A 22,820-nucleotide genomic window follows, 5' to 3' on the forward strand; every position below is an offset into this window, starting at 1 on the left:
GTAAATCCTGTACGCACTGATATATGTTTCGGATGTGGCAATCCTTGTTATAACAGGGGTGGAAGAACTTGTCCAACTAAACTGTAGGTGCACTTTCTAGTAAATACGGCCATAGTTTGTAGAACTTATAGAAAGACTGGTCATTTTGCAAAAGTATGTCTGGGTCAGAAGAAAGGTGGGGTATGTCAAGTACAACAGTGATAGTGATATGGATGACATAATTTCAAATTAGCAGGATATGGTTTTGGTTGTAAGCGATAAAAATGTGAGAACCGATAACCCATCAAATTGTGTTGATCGTTATGTGAACATATTAGTAGGGGACAGAAAATTACGCTTATTGGGTGTCTCTGGTGCACACATTATTATGATCACACAAGCTCTGCTCTTAAGCAACTGGGTAAACAGACAATTATTGCCACCAGATCGTTTCCCAGTTTCATATGAGGGTCACAAAATAGAGCTACTTGGCTACTTTGAAGATGTGCTGAAATTCAAAGGAAGATGTATTCAAGGAAAAATGTATGTTGCAATCCAGGGATTGTACATACTTAGATGGTTTCACCAGTATCTGTTTGACATGATGTTGTGCCCAGGTGCTAAGAAACAGGTTTTAGCTATATGAGATGATAATTTTGTTCAAGAACGTTTATACAACTACCCCATGGTATTTTCTGGTGAATTGGGCATGGCAAAAGGGTTTAAGCATCTCATAAGAAATAAAGATGGCGCTATACCTATCAAGCACAAAATGAGAAGTGTTCCATTTAGTGTGGGGGTAGACCTAGAAAAGATGCTCACAGTGCTATGTAACAGGAGAATAATTGAACCAATAGAGTCCTTTATGTGGCTATCTCCACTGGATTGGCTCGCAAGAAAGACAATGACCTTAGGGTATGTGTAGATCTTTGCAGCCTCAACAAAGAAATCTTGATTTACTCTCACCCGCTTCCCAACATTACAGATACTGAATCAAGACATCTCACGGCCTTTGTTGCGCCTTCAGGAACGTTTCAATATTGTTGCATGCCATTTGGTCTTGCTTTGGCTGCGCGTGTATTTCAACATCTTATGGTCAATCTTTTGAAGGGCGTAAAGAATGTGGCCATCTTTCAAGATGGCATTCTTATTTATGGTTCTTATTCAAGAGTAAGGGGTAGTTTTGAAAGGTGAAAAATGTGGGTTCAGCAAAGGGTGAGAAAAATACTTGAGACATGTTATCTCTGAAAAGGGGTACAACAAGACCAGGCTTAGTGAAAGCAATTTTAGTAGCACCTCTGCCACAAGATAAAGATGGTGGGAATTATTTTCTAGATTTAAGCGAATTTTACTCAAGATTTATAACTGGTTACGTGACAAAAGTCAATCCAATTTCTAATTGAATGAAAAGAAACACTGATTTTAAATGGGATGAGGCATGTGAGACATTTTTTCAATGGTTAAAGAAACAATTGAAATTAAGTCTTTGAAACCTTATGATCCTGCTGCTTCTTGTGTTTTGACAGTAGAAGCATGTAGCATAGGCCTGGGCGAAGTACTTACACAATATGTTGACGAGGAAGAACAAACATTTGGGTTTGCATCTAGGGTGCTTAAAAATGCTCAACTGCATTATTCAGTAATTGAAAAAGAACTTCTAGTATGTTGGTGGGCTACTGAAAAATGTAGATGCTAACTTTGGGGTCGAAGGTTTGTCCTGCAAACGGATCATAAACATTTGGTATTCATTTTAGGAGATGCATCCAACAGAAACTATACCCCCCGTAAAGCCAGATTGACCACTAGGTTACTCAGTTTAAGATTGAACATATTTCAGGGGGAAAAATGGTCGTGCAGATTTTCTCTCACGTTCCATATGAAAATTGAGGAAACAAAAAGTGGTAAAATATGACTGGTTTGTGTGATGATGAGGCTGCTGAGCAGGATAGTATTATGAAATCTGTAGCCAAGTTATTGTGGAAGGATGGCCAAAGGAAAGGAATGTTGATGCAACCATCCAACCTTATGTCAAGGTCTGTGAAGAGTTGTTTGCAAAAAATTGCTTAGTGATGAGATCAGAGAAGATTGTTCCACCGGAAAATGTGAGCAGCAGTTTGTTATCTAAAGCTCATGAGGGCCACCTGGGGGCAACCCTTATGAAGCGTAAAGTTTGTAATATTTTTGGTGGCCACAGATCAATGGAGTAGCTAAACATTTTGCTGACCATGGCGGCCTCTGCTTTTGCCGCCCTGCAGCGGCCAGAAGTAAGAGTGGGTGGGTGCTGACGGGCAGGTCCTCCATTTGCCGCCCTTGCTGGCTGCAGGTAAGAGCAAGGGAGGCCGCCGCCCCGAAAACTCAGACCAACCCCACCCTTGGCTATGCCACTGCCACAGATAAGATAAAAATATTTTGAGTCGTGTACAAGATTGTGTAATTTGTTCCAGAAGCAAACAAGGTATTACGATCAGTTACACCCCCTTTAACTACCATTCGGCTACCTTCAATACCTTGGGTAAAACTGGGTATTGACCTTATGGGACCTTTCCAATGATTACCCCATCATTCTCGCTTTGCTCTGGTTATGATCGATTATTATTCTAGATGGCCAGAGGTGAAATGTATTGGAGAGCCTGATTCCAATACAATGGTAGAATTTTTTAAGGAAGTTTTCATGCGTGAGGGGTTTCCAGAGACAATTGTCTCTGATAATGGAGTTCAATTTGTTTCTACAGAGATGGGACCAATTCAAAACGATAGCGGAGTAAAACACCTCAAGAGTTTGCTTTACCACCCTCAATCCAATGGCATGGTTGAGCGCCTGAAGAGGGTTTTAGGTGAATGTATATGATGGGCAATTGTACATAAATGTGTGATACCCGTAGCTGTTAGAACCATGCTGTGGTTTTATAGAACAACATCACATTTGTCTTACGGTGTTTCTCCTTTCGAATTATTGAGGAGGTAGGAAGCCTGCGACTGATTTTAAGCCAGCTTGGATGGCCAGAATTCATCGTTATCTGATTTAGACATTATGTGAGGAACAAGGTGGTAAATGCACAAATGAAACAAGAAATGTTCGTTAACAAAAAGAAGTGTATCAAGTAAACATTTTGAAGTGGGAGATATTGTATGGATTAAGAAAGGAACTTTTGTGAAGAAAGGTGATACAAAGTACTCTGGGCCTATTAGAATTGATAAGATTTGTGATAGTGCAGTGCATGTGAATGGTTACAATTGGTGGAACATGAGTAAAATAGTCAAAAGTTGACCCTAAATAGTTAGACGAAGATGTCTATGACATTAGTATGGCTAATAGAAACAAATGCACTCCACAACAGGGTTCCACTGAAAGGGCTTAGGTATCCTTAGAACCTAAACAAAGAAGCAATACACATGTAGGAATGCCTTTGAGGTATAGATAATTGCTTTTTGTAGAAGACCTTTTATCAGTACTGTGTTCTTGTCGATAATGTGTTACATATGTTGTTTTTTTTGTGTGTGTAATTTAAATATTTATTTGGGATAATTGTTGCATTATATTACATTGTATCATGTTTTATACGGGTGTCGTATTAGTTGTAATTTTGGTATCTCTCTAATTTTATACTCATGGTAAAGTTTTTTATAGGTGTTTTTTTTATTGTGTAAGGAAAAGAGATATGTAGTATCTGGCTCAAGTGAGCATTCTCCGCGTGGGTAGTGTGCTGCGTCATGCCTTGTGTGGTGTGATAGCAAGCACCTCGTCGGCTGCCAATTGGGTCGGCGAGACGGGCTGGTCATAATAATGTACGCTGGACAGTGTCTGTGGGATGATACTTGCTGTTTTGACTAATAAACGTCATCAACTATACACGTCTCAAGTCTCGTCTTTACAGATGTGCTATCTGTAATTCCCTGGAGAATCACACTATAGTCTTTCATGGATACCACACTTGGCTACATTGTGTGATCCTTACCTTAAACCCATCATCGCCCAAATTGGGAAAACATTAGAAAGTTGTGGACTCTTCAGTGGCCATAAATATAAATAATCAGATACAATGAAAGTAAAAACTAATATGATGTTATGAATGAATTATTACAGCACAGCATCAGTGTTAGAAACAGCTGACCACACTGGAGATGTGGAATGTGTATGCTTGAGGGGTTGTCACAGTGATCAGGTGAGCTTGTGTGGTCTGTGGACATTGGGCATGATCTCTGAGCAGGCAGGGGAGCTCCATGTATGCTGCTGGTCCTCTTGAAAATAAAGAAGAGTTACTTACCTGTTCCGACCCAGCGTCTTCACTTCCATTTGACAATGAGTGTCTGCGGAGGAGACAACACCAGCTGGTTGATGTGGAGCTGAACACTGTGACTTGATCAACTCATTTTGTAGGAATAGAACAGTCCAAGGGAATTTTGCCACAGCAATTTCTTCCTCGTGGAAAGGCACATTTAAATAGTAAAATAGTTTGGGCCTTTTTACATAGCAGCCGGATAATTCTAAACAATGTTCCCATTTCTCACACTCAATGGTCCCCGAGGTGAGTGCGTCATGCCCCAAATCAGTGCTTTAAATGGGCCAGTACTGTCCGGTACGGAGTACCGGCACCTTTTTCTTTTGAGAGGAAGAGTACCTGCTCTTCTGAAAAAGTAATACTTTTAATTAGAGAGTACTGGCACTTCTCAGAAACAAGCAGGTACTCTGTTACAGAGTACCTGCACTTCTATTTTTCCATTCAAGCACTGCCCCAAATGTGCCATGGAGGGTGCAGACACTTTCCACATGGCATGGGCTCGCTCGTCGCTCCGTTCCTATGGTCCACCGTTGTTCATTATGTGACTAGGGCCACCGATTGACGCATGCTCACAACACCGGCTTTAAGGCCTTCTTGACCTCTTCCCCTGGCCGAAGGGGGAACTCAGCATGACTAACTTTAATTGATTTGGCATTGGCCATGGCCTAACGACAAACTGCCATTGATTGGAGAAGTGTGGCTCACTGGTTAGAGTAGGCAGACCTGGAAGCAGAGATCAGCCCGGGACCAGGGTTCAATTCCTGGCTCGGCTGGGTCTTGAGTCCATAAATTGTCCATGGACTCGATAATTCTCGCTCCAGTGTATACTCGATTCATGGGTTCACACTCTGCGACTCTGGGCAATAGCTTGCTTAATCTCCACAATGGCCCCTCGCGGCGGGATGCCTGGCTTTCACCTTGTGGATGCCCTGCTGGGTTATCTCACAGGGGAATACCAGGATGGGTTCCCTAAGCAAGCGCTTAGAGACCGGTTGGTGATTTGCGCTATATAAATATCTGCACATTTACATTTACATTGGAAGACCCTAGTGGACTGAACATCAGACATGAGCAGTCGGAGGTTCCTACGTGGGCTTCATGTGAGGGGGTGAACCAGTGCAGGGAAGCGGGTAGAAGACTCCCCTCCCCGGAGCATGCCACCACTTGGGAAACCAGACAGAGTATGAGACTCCCCCGCATAGATGCATCCGGTAGTCTTCTCCAGACAGTGCAATGGACGGCACGGACTCCCATCCCACAGCTGACGCTTCCTCCCCTCAGATATTGGAAAGCCTCCCCTTCGCCCTCCCGGTTAGGAAGTTGGCCCCATCTCTTTTTTCCCCTACCTCTCTGTCATACACCTTGACAAGGATACAGTGCACCACGCCACACTTCCCAGCCTAGCCCCCCATGAATCCATGACAGGTGCATACTGACTAACTCCTGCAAATTGTTAAGTTGTGATCTTGTTTAGACTTTAACACACACCACTAACCCTCATTGAAGACTGACTTGGAACAAGAAGCAATGCTTACCTTCTGGGCCACTTACACGCGCAGCATCGGCTGTAGTCACTATGGACCACTCCGAATTTACCAGCATCACCCGAGTTGTTTCTACTGCATTCAATGCGCTTTTTACTTAAAGTAATACAATTGTGTTATACAGAAGGAAATGGTAGGAAGACGGAGCATTTAGAGGGTTACATGTTATATGGGGCACAGGTGGAAGGACCTAGGGAGTGACGTGTGTCAGCGAAGTTGCACAATTTGTGTTGACTGAAGAGAGGGAATACATGTACTGCAGTTTTCCCCCTCGTAGAGAACTTTGAGTTAATGTATACCAGAGTTCATGCTATCCCGGTTTCCTCTTGTTATGTTAGATTTGTTATTTGTTTAATTGCAGAGACGAGAGATGCGTTATAATGTTATTAAATAATTATTCCAGTGCAGGATTAGTGGCAGAAACACCTAAGCGCACTGCGGCAGTGGAATGTTTATCGTTTAGAGGTTGCCACAGGGATTGGGTGACGTCACGGCGTTCCACGGAGGCTGAGGTTGGTTTCTGAGCAGGCAGTGTTTCTGGTTACTTACTTGTTTCGATCCTGCCTTCACTTCGAGCATGTGCAGGGCTGAGCTGATATAGTTGAGCAAGTTCTTACAACAAAATGCAACACTTGTTAAATGCACTGCTTCAGTCTGTCTTCCAAGTACATCAAATACAATCTGAGCCCAGAGTGGAACCAATAATTGCCTATGTGTAAAGAAAGCATTGTGTTGCTAGACTGCTCTCCTGTGCCTATACCACTGGAGCACAGACATCCATGCAGAGTAAAGAACGTGAAAAGATAGCCACCTTCTTCCTGTTGTGCAGCGGCTCCAAGTCCCTGGCCTTCTGGCAGCAGCAGTGGTCAATCTCCTTCACCTTGGGTAGTTTTATTGCATTCTCGTGGGCACTTTCCATTCCTGCAGTGGGTCAGAAGGGAGATTCTTGGTTACTTTGGGTTGGCTCTCTCACTGCATCAATGCAGTGGCTGAACTAATCAAATGAGAAATACTTTTATTTTTAAACTCTTTTTATTCATTTTTATTTTCCACAAGAACAATACCTTACAACATGTCACCATCATGCTCGCATCAGCATCCGGACAGGCTACCACCCTAGGTCGCAGGACCAGTCTACTGCGGCATGGCCGCGTCCTCCCCCTTCTCATCCAATCTCAATCCCATGTTTCCCCTCTCCTCAGTTGTCTCATGGCACCCCTCTTCCCGGGGGGACCCTGAGGGGAACTCACTAGTCGAGTCCAGGCCCGGTGTGCCCGCTAGTGTCCCCACACCCTTGGGCAGCGCCATGCCTCACAGACCACACTTTCTGCATACCCTACCCCCACTGGATCCCAGTGGGGGTAAAGGAGGTCAAGGCTGCCCAATTTACTGGCTACACAGAAGCCCATTACACAGAATATGAGCTGTTTTCTGTGGATGTCAACATCTCCTGGTATGCCTAAAAGTGTAAACTGCTGTATAAATGGATATTAGCCACCAAGACCACTGCCAGCTCAGCAACTACCCCCTTTCAGTATGTCTGTATATATGGGCCGGACCAGCGAATATGATAGAATGTGCCCCTCTCCTCCCCACACCTCACACAATTGGGGTTCACTACCCGGCCCTTTGTGCACAGCCGTGATCTGGAGCAGAGGCGCAACTAGAGCCAAATATCGGGGGGCGGGGGGCTAAGAAAGAATTTCGGCGGGGGTTAAATCTTTAAGCAATAGGTAGAGTGGAGCTGCAGGGGCTCTTAGAAGGGGTGAAACAACAGCGAGGCCTCATTAACATGCAAATGGTCTTTTAAAGACCTGTGAAGTGCTCGGGTGCGGCTGTGTGTGTGCCCGGGAAGCTGCCTTATCCCGGGCTGCCACACACGACGGGGGGAAGGAGGGGCTGAAACCCTTTGAGTCCAATGGGTGTTGCGCGCCTGGTCTGGAGTAATATGTCATCTGCAGGACCTTAAGTTGCATAAGCCTGTAACTAGTTTTTAATGCCACTTCCTGTGGATGCATCAATGCAGCCTCCCAATCTATGTCCTCCATGGGACCCAAGTCCGCTTGCCACCTGGCTCTCGGTGGCCGGAGGTTGTCTGGTCTGCTGTTTAGAAGGGTGCGATACATTCAGGAAATGTCCCTAGAGGGCAGGTCCTGAGGTATCCTCCTTTCTGAGGGGCTACTGCCTTACAGCTCGTCCCACTGTATACCGTCCGTCAGCAGGGCATGACATATCTGGATATATCGAAAAACCCAAGAGTCGTGGAAGTCGTATTCGGCCTGTCAATCCTGGAAGAATTTAGTCCCTACATTCCCTCCCAGATCCCCGAGTGTAGAGATCCCAATCCGATCCCACAGAAGCAATCTGGGCAGCTCCCTGAACTCTCTCAGATCCATAGCGGATGAATAGGGAGAGTTTGTCCCTCCAATCCAAGTAGGCCGCTGCCTTGTCCCAGGCCTTCAGGGTACTCTTTGTGGCCCCCAACAGCAGTGATCGGAACTTCTTCCCGTAAATGTAGTGAATATGGGTTTTGCCCTCCATTATCAACCTTTCAAGCCGTGTTCTTGGATCAAATCTGGGGCGGGGGGGGAGGAGCAGCCTCATTTGTTGACCGCCTGGATCTGTCAGGCCCAGTCACATGCTTTAAGGCCCGGGAGTAAAATACCCCCATTGTATGTGCTGCTCTGCAATGTACGCATGGCAAGTGTGTGGGGGACCTCCCTCCAACTCAAAGCAAGGTCCGGAGCGTCCTGGCCACCTTTTTGAAAAACTGTTCGGGCTATGGCCATGGGGTGTTTTGGAGCATGGATGAGAATTTAGGCAAAGTAATCATCTTGAAGAGGGCTGCCCTTTCCATGATCAAGAGGGGCAGGTGCCTCCAGCGGTCCACATCCTGTATGAAAGTCTGGACGTACACAGCAAACTGTTGTGCATGGTGCATGTCTCCAGTTGGCTCTTGGTGTCTGTCCCATCTATTTGGAGTGACTCCGCCCCATGTCGTGCCTTGCCAGATGAACAGACTGTCAGCCTACCCTTGCACTCAACCCACGTCCTCCTACTCAACACCCTTAGGTCGTGTGCCCCGAGCTGTTCAGGTTGGGTGCCTTCCCGCCCCGATACTGGCCTAGTGTCGGCATGTGAGCCCAAGCTCGCATTTTCCCCATTACTGGGGCCTTCCAAACGTCTGCCTCACCCCCTGACAGTGAAGAATCCCTGAGTTTCTCTCCAACTTGTCTCCAGGTCACTGAGGCTGACTTCACCCTTCTCTGCCGGCATTTTGCCCTTGACCCCGGGGCCCCCCGCAATGTCCTTGAGTCAGGGGGATCCTTCCTTCTCCGCCCTTTTAGGAAATTGTAGCTTCTCCGCTTCCCAGCGCCATGCTTTTTCCAAGTCGCCAAAAATGGAGACTTCCCTCTGAAAATGACCTTTAGGCATGCCAGGTAGAGCAATATATATGGCACTTGCTTCGCTCTCAACTTCTGCATCACCTGAGTCAAGGCCCGCAGTACCTGCTGGACCCACAGCGTGTAGTCGGGAAAAAACATTACCTTGTTGGGGTACAGTAAGACCACCTGCTGGCAGCGGGCCTCTGCAAGGACAGCATCCCTGTCAATGTAGTTAAGCAGGTGCAGAATTATAGGCCTGGGTGGAGCTCCTAGTGGAGGTCGAGCAGCAAGGGATCTGTTCACCCTTTCAATGACATATCAAGACGATAGAGCTCACTGTGGCATCCATAAATGAAATCAGATTGTGAAATACTGCTCAGTTCAAGCCCCCTCCAGTCCCTCTGGGACCCCAACCAAGCGGCTGTTGTTCCTCCTAGAGCAAACCTCAGCGTCATCAGCCTACCTCTCCAATTGCAGTGCTACTCAGTGAAATTTGCAATGTCGTCTCTGAGAACTTGGATCTCATCCTCCGTCGTGGAGACAAGGTTCGCCACCTCCATCACACAATCAGACTTTCCATGAGCGTTACGCAGGAGGGACACCTCCACTCCCACACCATCGATGCAGCTCTCCAGAGTTGACGGGGAGTCTTGTATAGCCTGCACGAAAGCATCGGCTGAGTGTACCTCAGTCATGGGCAGACCACCTGTCACTCCTCTGGCAGCTGACATCGCCGTAGCGTAGGGGTAAACTGTACCTTGGGAGGACTTTGCTGCTCCTTCCCGCATCATCGTTGCATGGGGCTCTACCCACCCGGGGCTCCCCTCACTTTCCAACACTGGGCGTGACTGTCCCGAAGAAGGCACTGCATCTCCCCTGGGCCGTCTCTGAGGTGTCACTCCACTTGTCGCTGCCCTCCTTTTGCTCCAGGCCTTCCTGCCTCCAATCCCCTGAGCAAGGGGGAGGAAAGCGGTGATCTCTCACCAGTTGGCCTGCTTCACCACTGTTGGTCCGGAGGGAAACGAGGAGCTCCTTGCTCCCTGAACCCCCGGTTACTTACTCCCTGCAGCCGCCTCGTGCTGTCCACCACCAAGCCCCCACCTCCTCAGAGGTTCCTCTTACCAGGGCCCTTGATGAATTCGTCAAACTATACTCCCTGTTCCATTCGCTGGGAAGTTGGAAGTTAGCCCCACCCCCCTGGCTCTCCCCAGCTGGTCCACGGGGGAAGGCCGGGGTCCTCCACCAGTCAGCATCTCCAATGCTTTGGAGGGGACAAAACAGCCTCTGGCATTCTAGGCCGTCTCTATGTCATGCCAACTGTCTCCTGTCAGGTGGGGGTACAGTCAGCAGGAACCCCGATCCCCGCGTTCACCTCCAACGCTCGTGCGGGCCGGGATCGGGCCCAGATGTAAGCCGCACCTCCTGCCCAAGTGCCGCTCTAAAGGCCCTGCCGCCCATCACCACATCACTGCTCCCGCTCACTGAAGCGTCCAACAGCTGAGGGCAAGGCCACGCAGCGCCTTTCTGCGCCCGGGGCTCCGATTCCCCCGTTGGTGTCTTCTACATCTACGGCCTTCACCGCTCTGGCCTTACATGAGTCTTGCCGCGCTGGCGGCCCGACTCCTGCCCCTGCATTTGCCACTCTGTTCCCACAATGCCAGCGGCAAATCCTGGCATTTGGGGGGTCCTGCACCAGGGGACCCGCACCCCAACACTGGCCACCCCTTCGGATGTCTACGGATCTGAGCAGTCGCCTTGGGAGCTCAAAGAAGCTCGACCACCATCTTTGGCAGCTTAGCCACGCCCCTCAAATACTTTTGTTTTTGAAAAACAGGTGAATGGCTGGTGGTTTTCGTGGTAATGCTGGTGTTCCATGTAGGACGGTGTCACTCGGAGCATCACTATATCACAGAGGCAGGGGCTATTTTACAGTAGTCCGGTTTAGAAATACTGTCATAATGCAATACTGGACAGAGGACCCTTAAGCATTCTAGCATCACAGACACCATCACAGTGTGAGAGAAAGCAACATCTACATACTCAAAGCAGGATATGGAACAGCATTGTATTAGAACTTAACAACAGAGAGCTGTTTAGCACCCTTCTATCCAGACATCCCAGAGTCATGAGACAACACACAAACTAGGGAGCCAAGAACCATGTAAACAACACACAATCCAGAAAGCCCACACTGTGACGAAAGCACACAACCCAGACAGCTCACAGCCAGGGCAGGATTGGAAACCATAATCAGCCCTTGCAACAGTGTGGCCTTGCATAGTTAGGTCATGGTACTCCACCCAGCTTTGATAGCAGACCCAAAACCTGCAGTCCAATTGCCCGAGAGGCAGAATGACCAGACTGGCCCTGCCCACAGCTGTGTGGACAATGCACCGTCCTGACAGCCCATATGTATGTGAGAACACACAATCCTTACAATCCAGAGCCGAGTGTACAACACTCAATGCATATAGCCCATTACCATGTGACAATGCACGATCAAGGCACCCTCCCCCCCCCAAGCCGTGTTGCAACACCGGGCTCTGAACTATGTGACAACTCTCAGTCCTGAAAGCCAAAGTCATGTCCACAACACATAATACAGACAGCAAGCACAGAGTTGGCTGGTGGCACACAATCCAGACACACAAGAGAGGTATGGATAACACACCAAACGAACAGACAAGAGTGACAAGAGACCAAACCTCTGGTAGACATGAGCTACATGAATGCAAACAACATAATAATGCCCTTTGTAAGGCTGCTCTACCAGCACCAGAATCATCCATTCAGGAAGGAATGGGTCCCATTTAAACTGAGAAGCAACAGCTTCCAAGTAAGTTGTCATCGGCCCACAAAAGATAATAACCCAACAGGCCTCCGGTGCGCTGAAGTGGCTGAAAGGGACTGGAACTTATTTTTATCATCTGTATTTTGAACCAGAGGAAGAGATAGAACAGCAGAAAAGGAAGGAATAGAAACACAAGTGAACAGTCACAAAGGAAGGCAAGGTGAGTGAAAATGAGCCGACAAGAATGAGATAAAGAGGCAGGGAGTGAAGGGTGGTAGAAAAAAGAGGCGTTAGGTGGAACCAAGTCAAGCTTGGTTTTCGTCACAGCTAGGGATGGGCCCCAGAAAAAAAACGTTATGCCCTTATCTTTTTTTTTTTTAATAAATGATGCACTGGACATAACTACCAGGGGATGCTGATCTAGCTGATAGTCCCTAAATCACCCCAAGCACCGCCACGACCACAGAGTCTGAGAAGGATAAGGCACGACATTTTCCTTTCTTTGATTCCTTTCCATTTCCTACCGGTCTCCCCCCCCCCCTCTCCTTCTCTTGGTCTGCCTTAGAATGTTTTTAGCGGCAGCATTCTGTTGGGTGACAGTTGGGGACGCTTGAGATTTGACTTTCAACAGAGCAGCCGTTGAACAGATTACCTCTCAATAAATTCATGTAATCCTACTTCGCTTGCTCTGAATTACTACACTCGAGTGGCGATGAGGACAGAACCAGAGTTACTATGGGCCATTGGTAATCCCAGTCTTGTAGAGGTGGTGGAGTCTGCTGGGCCACTGAACAATCCGTGCACTTGGTTAAGGAAGTTGCTGCGGATCGTCCTGAAAGAAAAACTAATGAAGTGTGCTTAGTTGGAAAATCCAAAATTGAAAATATTTTTTAAAAAAGAGTATGATCTCCAGAACCAGATGTTATTGTTGTGGCAGCTCCACCCATGTTGCCCTGTACAAGGAGTGTCTAGAATTAACCAAAATATGTCATTCTTGTGTCAGAATACATCATTTCACCAAAGATTGTAAGGAGGCAAGCGCCCTGGAAGCCATAGAGTGGCACAAGTATCCAATGCGGTTCCTGTTGCTAGTGAGCGGGAAGATGAAGTGGAGACCAAGTCTGTTGACATAGTTCTTGTTCTTCAAGATAAAACTGCAGACAAGGAGAGTCATCTCAACAATCATCCTATGTGCATTCTTGTAGTCTTGGGAAAGGAGTTGGAGATCATGGCTGACTGTCTCCCCCTACACCATTGTCACAATGAACAGATATGAAGCATCATTTCTTGAGCACAAAATAAAATTAGAAAAACCTTGTGCCCAGGGCAGTGCCCTTCAAAGGCAGGAGTATAGACTTTGGTGGATAATGTTCCCCTCATGTCGGTTTTAAAGGAAGTCAAGTCATGATCCAAATTAAGTTCACTAATATGGGAGTACGTATTCTGGGGTCGCAGGATCAGGGATTTTTAAGAATATTCTTGGATCCGTGATCTCCTGATTTTGTTTTGGCCCTCAGTGAACTCATTTGCGGGGGAAAGAAGAAAAAGAGAAATAATAGAGTGACGACTAGAAGGTGATTCAGAGTAAGAACAGAGAATATCCTGGTGCAGTTCCATCTGGCTAGAGGTACCATTGTTGCTGTGTGGAGCACCATTTTAAGCGAGCCCTCAGTAGATTATATCCTTGAGGGAGACTTAGTGCGGCCATCTTGAAGATTCCCCTGTGTGGGATCCCGTCTGTGCCAGACTTTGTTTAGTGGCACTCTTTGGCATCCTGGATTTCCTATTTGGACACCTCCCACATCAAGCGGTGAGGAGACACGACCTGACGTGTCACAGAGGAGCAGAGCCCTCAAAAATCGTACCAGAGCCTGCACTTACCCCAGTCTTGTGCCTCTCCCTCAGCGCTGGCAGGTGGAATAAGGATTAAGGCGGGCTCAGGGTGGGTTGTGCTTCCTGTGTCACAGACAGTAATCTCCTCAGGAGTGGGGCATTCCAAACCTTGCTTTGGAGCCCGGGAGCCATCTTTGATTTTCATCGACCCCCCCCCCCCCCATCCAACATTACACTGCGGAGCACACAGTGTCATTGATTCTATTCCAGAGTCTTGCCATCTGCGTCCAGAATACTGCTTTTACATTTTTGTTGTGTTGGTAATGTCACTATTCTTCAGGGCAGTTTTAAATATCCTCACTGCTTTTATCATCTCCCCCTCTAGTGATTTTTCTCATTGTTGTTGTTGTATTCCTTTCCGTAATGCAATTTGACGCGCCCCAGAAATGTTTACAAATCAAGGGTGATCCATCCATTTCTTGGTAAAATTGAACGAATTCTTGAGTTCTATTGTAGCCATTGATGCTAGTGTAATGTCAGTTGGACATCAGAAGGGGATTCTTCATTGTTTAGGGTCAAAAGTGCAACAAATCTATAGAACTCTTCCCAAGGTGGAAACTCCAGAGGAAGTGGATGGACATGATGACTATGAGGAGGCCTTGGAGGCCATTTTAAGACTGCCACAAGTATCACGCTTGAAAAATGCCACTTGTATACGTGAAGAAAGAAGAAGGGGGAATCTTCTCATGCATTCTTGATTGCCTTGAGGGGATTATCCATGATTTGTGGAGCCTCAACAAATGAAACGCTGTGTGATCAACTCATGTGTAATAACAGTAATGAAAATGTGCAGGAGAAACTATGGGCCATTGGTAATCCCAGTCTTGTAGAGGTGGTGGAGTCTGCTGGGCCACTGAACAATCCGTGCACTTGGTTAAGGAAGTTGCTGTGGATCGTCCTGAAAGAAAAACTAATGAAGTGTGCTTAGTTGGAAAATCTGAAATTGAAAACATTATTTAAAAAATGAGAATGATCTCCAGAACTAGATGTTATTGTTGTGGCAGCTCCACCCATGTTGCCCTGTACAAGGAGTGTCTAGAATTAACCAAAATATGTAATTCTTGTGTCAGAATACATAATTTCACCAAAGATTGTAAGGAGGCAAGCGCCCTGGAAGCCATAGAGTGGCACAAGTATCCAATGCGGTTCCTGTTGCTAGTGAGCGGGAAGATGAAGTAGAGACCAAGTCTGTTGACATAGTTCTTGTTCTTCAAGATAAAACTGCAGACAAGGAGAGTCATCTCAACAATCCTCCTATGTGCATTCTTGTAGTCTTGGGAAAGGAGTTGGAGATCATGGCTGACTCTGTCTCCCCCTACACCATTGTCACAAAGGACAGATATGAAGCATCGTTTCCTGAGCACAAAATAAAATTAGAAGAACCTTGTGCCAGGCCAGTGCCCTTCGAAGGCAGGAGTATAGACTTTGGTCGATATTTTTCCACTCATGTGGGTTTTAAAGGAAGTCAAGTCCTGATCCAAATTAAGTTCACTAATATGGGAGTACGTATTCTGGGGTCGCAGGATCAGGGATTTTTAAGAATAGTCTTGGATCCGTCGTCTCTTGATTTTGTTTTGGCCCTCAGTGAACTCATTTGCAGGGGAGAGAAGAAAAAGAGACGAAATGGAGTGACGACTAGAAGGTGATTCAGAGTAAGAACAGAGAAAGGTAGATTGGAAAGGGAGAAAAATAGAAGATCTGAAGGGTAGTGAGGGGCTGAAGGAGACTGGATAGAGGCTGGGAACTGAAGAAGAGGGTGAGACAGGACCGAAGTAGAGTCACTAAAGAATGGGCACAGGGTCACAAGAGGAGAAAGAAGGCGAGAGGGCCAAGTTAAGGGAAAAAGAGTGGGGAATGATTAAGAGGAAAAGGCAAGGAAGGAGATAGAGAGGAAAGAAAGGTAGAGTTGGAGAAATAGGGGGAAAGAATAGATGGCGGAGTAAAGGCGAATAGGAGGGAAATAAGAGAAGGAATGGAAGGGCAGAGTGTGAAAGGAGGAGAATGTGTAAGAATGACATAGATCATAAATGTTGGAAGTGGAGGTCCCTGTCGCTTACCGCCGCCACCAAATGCTGGAGGCGTACGCCCTCAACCCCTTGCTTCAACATTAGGCTAAGTAAGGACACTGTCTGAGATAGCCCTGCTCACCCCCTTAGTAGCTTGGCACGAGCAGCCAGGCTTATCTCAAAGGTACGAGTGTTCTGTATGTGCAACCATGCTCACAATAACCCCATGATGTCATCACAAATAGACTCCACACGAGTATTGATAAAATGAGTATAATCTTTATATAAGAAATTATACGAAACGACCACACAATACAAAATCAACATAAAAGAATGGGTAGTATTCTTTCCGGTGGGTTGGTAGGTTCTAATCTCAACCACCGGGTCTAACCACCAGTTAAGCTCTTCTCTAACCGTTTCCCAAAAGGTTAGATCAGTTATATTGCTAGGAACACACACGTTGCAAAAGGAAACAATACTGCAATGCATAACGATATTCTCTTATACTGTGCAACAGAGAAATAATGCCATACGTAGCGCCACAGTCATGTACTTTGCAATTGAAGGAATAATGAAGTGCGTATCACCACCAGCATGCCCTGTACCAGGAAGAAACAAAGCAATGCGTCACGCTACAATCCTGTACGGTGCAATTAAGAAATAATACACTGCGCCACGTTATACTCAGATACTGTGCACTGACAAAATCATACAATGCGCCACGTTACAATCACATAATATGCAAGGGAGAAATAACGCAGTGCGTAGCGCACCAAGCATAAAGTTCATTAGGCACAAATGAGGTCAGGCGTCATACGACAGTTCGATAGTTCGTTAGCAGCAATAATGCAAAGTGTAATACGACAGTTTTACGTGCTCCAGTAACAGTGCCCCCATTATGGATCAAATGATGACACACAAAGTACTGCTTCCCACTCCGTCCCCAGTACTGTCCCGTCCTGGGTCAGCACGGGCTGGGATCTGAGCTGAAGCAACGGCTCATGCAGCTGACTGAGGGGAGGCCGAGAGAGTGTCCCTCCGGGCCCGCACCCCACCCCAGGTGTTGATCCACATTACCTGGGGGGGCGTGATCCCACTCTCCTCCCCAACATCGCGACTTGGGTCTTGATCCAGAACTCTGTCACGGGCTTTGGCGGACTCGGACTGGCGGCTCAGCTCTTACGTGGCTGCCGTTCCGGGCCGCTACTGATGGAGTCCGAGGGCCCCGATGACTTGGCCCTCACTCCGGTGGTTTCAGTCCACACCGAGACCCACCCTCAGCATTGTGGAGACTTTACTTCAGTTCGGTGCACAACCTAACCCGGCACTCCTCACCAGCAACTCAGGTTGCACTTCGACACGCACAACGCGCGTCCGAGACTTGCCTCTTCTCTGGTGCTCGCGATGATCCGGTGCTCTTCACCAACGCTCCGCTTGCACCTCAACACGCACCCTGCGCGTTCGAATCTCGCCTCTTCTCCCGGTGCACACGATGTCCAGGCGCTCTTCACTGACGCCCTGGCTGCACCACGACACGCACTCTTGCGCGCCAGAGTCTCACCTCTTCTTCCCGGTGCACACGATGTCCAGGGGATCTTCCCTAATGCCCTGGCTGCACCACGACATGCACCTTGGCACGTCGGAGACTCACTTCTTCTTTTGGTGTCTATGAGGCCCAATCGCTCCTCACCAACACCCGGGCTGCACCACGACACACACACTGCGCGTCCGTGTCTCGCTCCTTCCTTTGGTGCACACGAGGCCCAGGCGCTCCTCTCTAGCACCCGGGCTGCACCACGATACGAGCCCTGGCACGTCCGAACGTCTCTTCGTCTCCCTGTGCACACCATGACCAGACGCTCCTCACCAATACCTTGGCCTGCACCACGACATGCACACTACGCATCTCAGACTTAGCTTACTCCTGCGTGTCCAGGATCACAAGGCACAACTTCTGAGGGTCTCAAGCGGCACCAAGCACGCGCACACCGGGTTGCTTGGAACTTCTCCGGAAACTTTTATGATCCTGTATTTCCAAACAGGGAGTCAGCTCACCTCGGGCCCTTGAAATTACAAAACATAGCACATTCTTCTTCAAGCAGAGGAACCCAGAGCCTCCAAGCACAGTCCCAACAGCCTCTTCCTTAGTTAGAACAGCAAACTGCAGACCAGCCCCAGATCACGAAGTAAGGATTGGTCTATCCACCACAGTCTCTTCAGTTGTTCCTTCTTTAGCAGAGGTTCCTCTTGCCTACATAACGGGTCCAAGTCTTTTCAGTCTCAATCCATATCTGTTTCATTCCGACGTTCAGGGGTTTCAGCTCTCATAGTTATACCCCTTAATGTCTTTGAAGTTTGCATGTACTCAGGGGTCCCTGACCCCTCCCTAAATCAGTTCTGGGTGCCTCCCTCCCAGTGTCACCTCTCTCCCTTTTATACTGGGTGTCTGGATCCTTAATCACACAGCAGGAGATGGGTCAATTGATTTATAGCACCAGCCCAGGCCTTTTCACCTCCCGAGCTTCTCCTCCTACTCTCCAGATGCAGGGCAGCCTGGTGCCATCTCAACCCTTCTCTTGGTCAAGACCTCTCCCAGCTCCTCACACCTTTCAGTTCCAGACAGGCAATCCACATTTCAGAGACACACAGAAATTACTAGAGCACAAAACTCAGCCACTTTCTAAAAGAGTGGTTTACAAACACACAGTGACAAAACCACCTTCACAGAAAGATGTGTTATAACACTGTGAGTTCACACATACCAAACTTCACCTCTCCATTATAAAATGACAGGAAACTAGGCTAACAAACAAAACACCCAGCCTCCCCCATTCTCTCCTATGGGCAGAATGACCTTTCAACCTCTTTGGAGATCAACAAACCATTGGCTAATTGGTATTGGCTTGCATGAGAAAGCAACGCAAAGCAGCGCGAAACACTGCTTTACATTACTTTACGTCAAGGGGGCGTAACATGGGCCTTCCCATGCAACCGCCCATGATTGACACTAAAACCTATCTACTAACATAAGTCCTGGTGCTAGGTTAGCATGTAGTGGTCTCGAGGGTCACCCTCCACAGCAGTGGGATATGCATGGTGCCGTTTGCAGTAGCTCGACTCACTGGTCTTTTAGGGTACACCATGCACAGTTTGCGTCAGTCTGCATTTTTACATCCATCTGCGTTCTGGTGTCGGCAGCCAGTAGTTGGACTTGTCTCTGTTTACTCCTGCGTACCGGTATGTGTAACTATGTACTTTTGATTTCAGGGTTTTTTGGTTTAGGACTGCACAGGTGCTATTCCTTTCCTCTATCTGTTGTCTATTCTCTCTGATTGGCCATTGTCTCTTCCTTTTCTGCGGCATGGCAACATTCCACATTTGCAATTAAAAAGACAATGTACTCCACTTCCAAGGTCCATGAGGACTACTTTCTAGGTTCATGAGGACTACTTCCTAGGTTCATGAAGACTACTTCCTAGGTTCATGAGGACTACTTCCTAGGTTCATGAAGACTACTTCCTAGGTTCATGAAGACTACTTCCTAGGTTCATGAAGACTACTTCCTAGGTTCATGAAGACTACTTCCTAGGTTCATGAGGACTACTTCCTAGGTTCATGAAGACTACTTCCTAGGTTCATGAAGACTACTTCCTAGGTTCATGAAGACTACTTCCTAGGTTCATGTGGGTTTGTTTGGCTGTTTATTTAGTATCCCACTGGAGATGTCAATCAATCCAAACCACATTGAAACTGTATGAAATCTGCTGTATTGTAAAGTTTCATTTAAAGCATTTCCTTAATCCATACATCCCTTCTTGTCATATTGATGCCATTCAACATCAAGAGAGCCTTAAGCCCAAAAACGCCTAATCCGTGTTTCGGGGTAACCCTCTTCATCAAGGCTCAATGTTGCTCCATCGCTAAATCTACATCATTTCAATGGTGTCCATTTTTGCTCAGAATCCAGTTATTTTTATCCAAGAACTCATGTAACAATAGTACGTTCTATTTTTCTTCTCAGATTAATATTATAATGTTTACAACTGGTATCAGGAGAAGAGAGGTTTGGCTCTCAGATTGTGAGAGTTCCTCCACGTTTCTGCACCTTGGACTCCAGGAGTAGCAGATTTGGCCCGGGTTCTACCCAGGTCAGGAGTGCTGCAGTGCAATCCTGACCACCCTTTTGCTTTTGTTTTCATTCCTGTGACTTATTATCTCAACACAATGGGCAGTAGCGGTCCGATGAGGGAGTTCCATGGGGCGGTGAGGCGGGGCAGGGGAGGGGCAGGGTGGGGAAATGTAAACACCGGAATATGGATGAACGGAGGTAAGTACACATTTAAATAAATAAAACGAATTCCTTTGCGCGCGCTGCATCGCAAAATGTGATGCAGCGCGCCCAACGAAATTCGTTTTTTTAATTTAAATGTGTACTTACCTCCGTTCATCCATATTCCGGTGTTTACATTTCCCCACCCTGCCCCTCTCCCGCCCCGCCTCACCGCCCCACGGAACTCCCTCCACGGACCGCTACTGACAATGGGGCTGATTCACAAACGTACTCCAGGAGTCCTCTTTTGTGGACTATTACATTTCTTTGTGAACCGGGCGTACACTCCAAAGTACTTATAGTCAAAATGCACAGACCTTTCTATCTGCACTAGTCATATATGTATATGAATAGTCCCAGATTCCATGTTTAGGGGCAATCTCACAAGGGCATATAAGAGTAAGTAAAAGAGTACAACAGGAGTACCACATTACATGCTCCAGAATGCCCTTGTTATGTTATGTTATATGTTATGTTATGTTAGGTTATGTTGAGTTACGTTGTTATAACTTATTGAGCGGACGAATACCCGGAGGTGTCTTGGCGCTGAGGAACTACAGTGAGCCTTGGAGATTCTTGCCTTAATTCAGGAATAACCATGTCTTCCGACTCTTAAGACGAAATAAGGCTATTGAACTTGCAGACCTGATGTGTATAGGAGGCGTATTCCAGAGCCTCGCTGTGCCGTAGCCAATGCTTCATCCACCCCAGTTCGAGGTGCGAATCCTGGGAACCAGCATAAGTTTGGTGCCAGTAGATCGAAGCTGTCTACCCGGGCAGTACCAAGAAAAAATGTTCCTTAGGCACATAGGTCCCATGTTGTTCAAGGCCTTAAAAGCTAGGCAGGGCGTCTTACACTTTGCGCGACTTGCTACAGGAAGCCAGTGGAGTCTACGGATTTAGGTTGAGACTGACTCATACTTGAGCAGATTTAAGAGGAGTCTTGCAGATGCATTCTGCTTCATTTGCAGTTTTTTCTGATGTTGTTTTTGCATATTCAGGTGCAACCCGTTGAATAATCCAATTTTGATAATACTGGTGCAGTCACCACTGTCTGTCTAGAATCCATAGGGATATAAGGAAGAGCAGGCCCCCAGTTGTTTACAAATAACAACTATGCATGTGTGACTCTACAAAACATACCTGTCTGAAACACTTGTTTTACAAAGCGAAAATGTAAAAATGAGTATACAAAAAAGTATGAGGGAAAGGAGTGGCAGCAAATAAACAGTACATGGGCAAAAGATGGACTCCAAAGAGGAAACAGGAGGCGCTCAAACAGCACACGAGATCACGAGGGAGAAGAAATGCCTGGGCTCAGGGCACCATGAGAACATGGATGGGGACATCTCAGAAGGAGTGAGGGATCTAGCAAATCAGACAAAGAAGATGACAAAAAAAGGGAGGGAATGTGGGCGGGGTGCTGCTACTCCTATTAGGTTAAAAGAAAGGGGGAAGCACCGCGTCAGTCCAATTAGAAAACCCCGGCATGTAAAGAGTAGAGAGCCAGGGAAATCAAAGTCCCCCAGGAGAAAAAACGCAGATCAGTAGAAGAAACAAGAAAGCGGGAACAGAAAAGCAAAACGAGGGGAAGGAAGACAGGAGGATACAGAGACAAAAAAAGGAACAATATACGTCATATAAAAATACAAAGGAAGTAAAGCAGGAAACTACATTTTAACAAAATAATGAAAAGAAAAAATATTTTTTTTTATAAATTGAAAAATCGAATACACAGCATGCATCCTCCTTAATAATGAGAGCTGGTCTTAAGCTATTATGACTTGGTTCGTTGTGGTAAAATAAGTCTTTTTGAGGGGTCTTCCTTTCTAACCCTTGGGAGTAGTTTCAATCAGTGTCATGCTTTAGCTTTAGTAGTTGAATGTCTGTATGGCTTGCTGGCGCTCGCGTCCCTACAGCAGTTGCAGGTTTGGGTTTTGTGGCTGGTACTTGGATGTGTGACTGTCCATTGGCAACACCGTTGCTCTCCAGTGGTCTTACGGTGACACTTCCCGTCTCCCCCGACTATATTTCATCCATCATTGGTTTATCTTCCTTAGGACTGTGTCGTCACCAGAACTCACCCAAGCGCTGTGAGTGATACATGATGACTGGGCGACCGACGCAGGGTTTGATTGGAAGACCCGGCAGTGCCCGGACACTCCTCAAAGCATTAGGACAGGGGTGGGGAAGAGGGACAAGTGGGGAAGGTTTGATTATGACTCTGCAATCCTCACACTCTTCCACCCCACAGTCCTGAGCACCCACCCTGCTTCCTGTGGGATCTGTGTTCTGGGCCTCTGTGGTGCTGCTTGAGTAGTGAAAACATCACTTCCGGGTGACGGGTCAGATATTTACTCCTTCCGGGCAAGGAGGAGCAACAGCTGTTGCTAAGTTTTAAAACTATGGAGTGTTACCTGTTCATACTGCTGCCACGATGGCAGCAAAGAGTGGGATTCAGCGTAATAATGAGGATTACAGGTAAGTAATGTCATGCTATCAACACGTGTCAAATAGGACCTCAACCAGATGCAGCAGTAGACAAATCGCTGAACCGGAAGAAAATACATTGGGGCATATTATCAAGCACGGCGTTAACATTATTGCCGCT

At 47.0% G+C, this 22,820-nt stretch overlaps 1 protein-coding gene across 1 annotated transcript in view; it reads right to left on the minus strand.

Annotated features, from left to right (window-relative positions):
- LOC146859269 (germ cell-specific gene 1-like protein) overlaps positions 1 to 22,820 on the minus strand; it is a 162,711-nt gene that overhangs the window by 136,725 nt on the left and 3,166 nt on the right. The window contains exon 2 of the mRNA XM_085649954.1: positions 6,615 to 6,724. Within this exon, the coding sequence (XP_085506080.1) occupies positions 6,615 to 6,724 (110 nt within the window). The remainder of the gene's footprint in view (positions 1 to 6,614; positions 6,725 to 22,820) is intronic.

The sequence above is a fragment of the Triturus cristatus genome, chromosome 3_2 (assembly GCF_964204655.1).
Source record: "Triturus cristatus chromosome 3_2, aTriCri1.1, whole genome shotgun sequence".
NCBI classification, from domain to species: Eukaryota; Metazoa; Chordata; class Amphibia; order Caudata; family Salamandridae; genus Triturus; species Triturus cristatus.